Source organism: Nuphar pumila, chromosome 3 (assembly GCF_984573655.1).
Source record: "Nuphar pumila chromosome 3, dmNupPumi1.hap1.1, whole genome shotgun sequence".
NCBI lineage: Eukaryota > Viridiplantae > Streptophyta > Magnoliopsida > Nymphaeales > Nymphaeaceae > Nuphar > Nuphar pumila.
Genome location: NC_143251.1, coordinates 75,260,515 through 75,264,976, shown reverse-complemented (window position 1 = coordinate 75,264,976; position 4,462 = coordinate 75,260,515). Strand labels below are relative to the sequence as shown.

At 39.4% G+C, this 4,462-nt stretch overlaps 1 protein-coding gene across 1 annotated transcript; it reads right to left on the bottom strand.

Moving 5' to 3' along the window:
- Positions 1–2,777: 2,777 nt before the first annotated feature.
- Positions 2,778–3,245, bottom strand: LOC149843038 (uncharacterized). The gene has a single exon (XM_090000816.1). It carries the CDS (start codon positions 3,243–3,245, stop codon positions 2,778–2,780), a length of 468 nt encoding a protein of 155 aa, XP_089856942.1.
- Positions 3,246–4,462: the final 1,217 nt, after the last annotated feature.

Below are 4,462 nucleotides of genomic sequence, written 5' to 3'. Positions count from 1 at the left end.
CGAAAATACTATAAATCATAGTTAAAAGATCAGACAACACTATAAATCGCTGTGGGGCTCGTTGGAGACCCAAAAATACTACAAATCATAGAAGAAAAACCGGACAGCACTATAAATCGTTGTGGGGCTCGTTGGAGACCTAAAAACACTATAAATTATAGTAGGGACTCATTGAAGACCCAAAAAATTGTAATAATGATTTGCTGAAGAATGTTGCCAATCAGATGGCGATTTGTTGGAGTGCTACAACAGTCATGATATACGGGCCAAAATCAGAACATATACAAAATCTGGATACTGGGTTATGGTATTTAATAAAAAAAAATAAGCAATTTACCATAAAAAATTCTGAAAATTTACAAAGAAGAGCTAGACATATAAACAAAGAGAACCCGTTTTACAGAATTGAAAAATGATGTCCCATTAGGAAAATAAAATTCTGACAAAATAGATCAAAATCTGAACCGTTAAAATAGCATAGGGTGACAGGGTTGTGGTTTTTGACCCAAAACAAGTATGAAAACATCATAGAAATTGCTGAAATTTGTCATGAACAAACTAGATTCAATTTTAAAAACACCCCTTTTATGGATTGGAAAGATCATCTCTGGTTAGGGAGAAATCATTCTCGCAAGTTGGTCCGGATTCTGCTAAAATCCTGACAGTGCAAAATAACAGGTTCTGAATCTCGATTTTTAAAGTGGGCCAAACAAACTCATAATGATTTGATTTTTGGTGGAGAGCATTAAGACATATGTATGAAGTTGAAGTAAAAAATTCAGATCAAAATGTGCTCTGATTACATACAAATCGATAGATCTAAAATGCATCAGAATTGAAAATACAATCTAGGAAGCAACTAAACATGATGAAAGCAAACTGCACATGCGTAGATGTTCAAACATGAGATCTAATGCCTTAAAACATGAATGAATGCATGGATAATGAAAAATTAAGACAGAAAATGCATTAAAAGAAAACCAAAATGGCTGAGGCACAAATCTAACTTGTTGTAGCCCATTTGGAGGAAGGATTTGATCTAAAAAGATCAAACAACTTCAATTCTTTTGGCTCAATCAATATATGTTAAACAGAGATTAAAATGCAGCAAATAGGAAGATGAAAACTCAGATTCTAATCTATTAATCATGCTATGACAAGAAATTTAAAGGAATAGAAGAGGAGTGCTCACCTTGGCTGAAGGGGTCTGAGAGAGAGGGCTGAAAACTTCTCCAAATTTCATAAACTCCAAATGAAGAGGAGAGATGAGAGAAAGAGACTGTTGACCACCAATCGCCGAATGTCCCTCTCTTTTTTCTTCCTTATTTCGTCTTCTTATTCTTCTTTCTCCTTCTTTTCAGCTCATTTTTTTGCTTCTTTTCTGCTTATTTTTTTCCTTATTTTCCTCCTTCGTTTCCTCCTTTTTTTTCTTTCTCTGTTTCCTCCTCCTTTTCTTCCTGTTTTTCTGGAGGGTCTAGGGCTGAGGCGGCAATGGGCTCGTATAGGGTTGACGATTTTTCTTTTAAAAATGAATTTTAATAGGTTTAAAAATCTATAATAAAATATGAATAAAAAAGGAGGATAACGGATCTCAATTGGATCCGAGATCCAATTTGATTTTTGACTCCAAATTGAGTTAAAACCGGATTCAGATCGAATTTTAAGAAATTTTGCAAAAGTACTGAATTTAGGATTGAAATTCAAGAATTGTTTTTGAATTGGGGATAAAAAATGGATTTTGAAAGTGGATCTGGATCTGTTTTGATATTTCAAAATCCAAATTGAACTATAAACTGGATCCATGATATTTTTAAAAGATTTTTGCAAAATGATGGATTTGGATTTCAAATTTAAGAATTTAAAATTAGAGCAAAAATTGTATTTTGAAAAGGATCTGGATCTGAGGTTTTGAATAAAAACTAGATTTGGATCTGGATCTCGATTACAAATCAAAATAAGAGAGATTAGTTCGAATTGGGTTCGAACCTTGGGAATGAATTTATAAAAATGAAAAATCCAGACTTATGATGGAGTTCGAATTTGGATATTAGATCAAACCTGGAAACAAATCTTAGATATTAGATCAAAGCTTAAAAAATGAAGTTGGATCTCGGATAGCAGATGAACTTGAGATCATGAATTGATTCAAATATACTTCTGAATGAATCAGGAATTCAAAAAAGGGGGTTCGGCATCTATAGAAGGGGGTATCCGAAATGGATTTGAAAATTTTGGGGTGTTTACACGATCCCCCAACAAATCGATGCCTTGTGCTCTCGTAAAATGTCTATCAGTCTCTGTTTTTGCTCCTCTGTGAGCAGTGACGAGATTATCATAGGAAAAGTCTCACTAACTCTAAGGTATGCATACTTGAGTGAATCTGGTAAGGGTTTCAGCTCAAGTTGTGGGGGAGACTCTATCGATGATTTAGCTGGGTTCTCAGCAAGTGGTGGGAGAGACTCAATGATCCTTCTTCAATGAGGGGGTCCTGACGATGCTAACGACACATCTACACTAACTCTACAACTATCATCTTCTGTATAATACATATCAAGGGACTCCTTTGTCATATACAACTCTGGTTGTGCTTCTACTAAATCTTGTGCTATATCAACCTGCAAGCACTCCATATCTCCCATTGGACCCATCGCGGCATTGAAAATGTTCAGCCTAACCTTTCGGTTGCCAAACGACAAGTCCATGACTCCGGTTCTGCAATTAATGCAGGCATTGGCTGTCGCCAAAAATGGTTTGCCCAGAATGATCGGAGTCTGGTGCTAGCTATCAATTCCCTCTATGTCAAGGATAATGAAATCAACCGAAAAATAGAACTCATCCACTTTCACTAGCACATCTTCTAAAATACCTCTTGGTACCTTGACAAAATGATCTGCTAGCTGGAGTGTAATCGGGGTCGATCTCATTTCTCTTAGCTCAAATGAATCATAGAAATATCCGGGCAGGATGTTCATGCTTGCTCCAAGGTCAAGCAAGGCACGTTCTATCTGGATGTTTCCTATGGTGCATGCGATGGTCGGGGCTCCAGGGTCCTTGAGCTTTGGTGGGGTCTGGTGCTGAAGCACTGAACTCACCTGCTCGGTCAGATGGACCTTGGTAGAAACTCTTCCTTTGAATTTCCTCTTCTGGGTACAGAGTTCCTTGAGGAATTTGGCATAAGCTGGCATCTGCTGGATGACATCTAGCAAGGGCAGGTTGATCTGTACATGCTTGAAGATCTCAAGCATATCCTAGACCTTCGTGCTTTGCTTTCCTCTGCCAATTGGAGATTTTAACGCTTTGGGATAAGGTGGTTTTGGAATATACATCTGGAGGTCCTCCTCTTTGTGAGAAGGTTCACTCCTATCCTGCTCCTGAACTGGGGTGGAGGACTGAGCCACAGAAGATGGTATGCTCGATTCTGGCTCATCTGTCCTCACTCTACTCTCGACGTGATACTCACGTCCGCTCCTAAGGGCCATAACAACTTTGACCTATTGTTGTGACTCTGTTATGTACAGGCCTCTTGTCATTGGTTCTTTGCCCTTTGGGTTCATCACGACCTGACTCGACAAACTGCCCTCAGGTCTCCAACTTATCGCTTCTGCTAACTGCCCCATCTGCGATTCTAACTTCACAATGGATTGAGTATGAGAACTCAAAATCTGACTGCACTTCTCGAAGGCATTCTGATTAGAGGTTTTCACCTCTTGGAATGCTTGGAGAAGTCTCTCCTCGAAAGAAGTCTGTTGAGCAGACTCTTGTGAGATCTGAAGAGAAAAAGGAGTGGTCTAAGGAAAACTCGGCCTCTGAAATGTCTGAGTAAACGGTGACGAACGAGCAGGCTGAGAGGGGATGAGCTGAGTAGAAGTTTGGGAATTTTTCCATGAGAAGTTAGGATGGTTACGCCACCCCGGGTTATATGTAGATGAATATAGGTTGTTCGTGGGTCTAGCGTAACCCTGAGAGGCCTGAACTTGCTCTTGCACAAATTCAGGATACTAAGCTGCCGAAGGGCATTCAGTGATCGAATGTGCCAGACTGGCATAAAGAGTACACACCTGATGACTGGGAGATGGGCTTGTGAGAAGTTGATCCAGCTTCTACGAAATCATATCTACCTTGCATTGCAATGCAGTAGATGGACCAATCTTGAGAACGCCATCTTTCTTGGGAATGTTGGGTGTGGGTCTATCAAACTGAGAGCTAGAAGCATGATGGAGGGAATTCTCTGCTAAAGCGTCAAACAGTCTCCATGCTTCATCTTCACTTTTCAACATGAATGTCCCCCTGCAAGAAGAGTCGATCATCTAGCGGTTCCTGTTAGACAATTCATCGTAGAAACTCTACACCAGTTGCCATCTCGGCACCTGATGATAGGGACACTTTTTAAGGAGATCCTTTATCCTCTCCCAGGTCTCATGAAATTTCTCGCCATCTAGCTCTGAAAAAACTAGTGATGGCT

What these genes read in the sequence shown, in the direction of transcription:
- LOC149843038 (XM_090000816.1), bottom strand. Translation starts at nt 3,245, where the DNA reads ATGCTTGAGATCTTCAAGCATGTACAGATCAACCTGCCCTTGCTAGAT.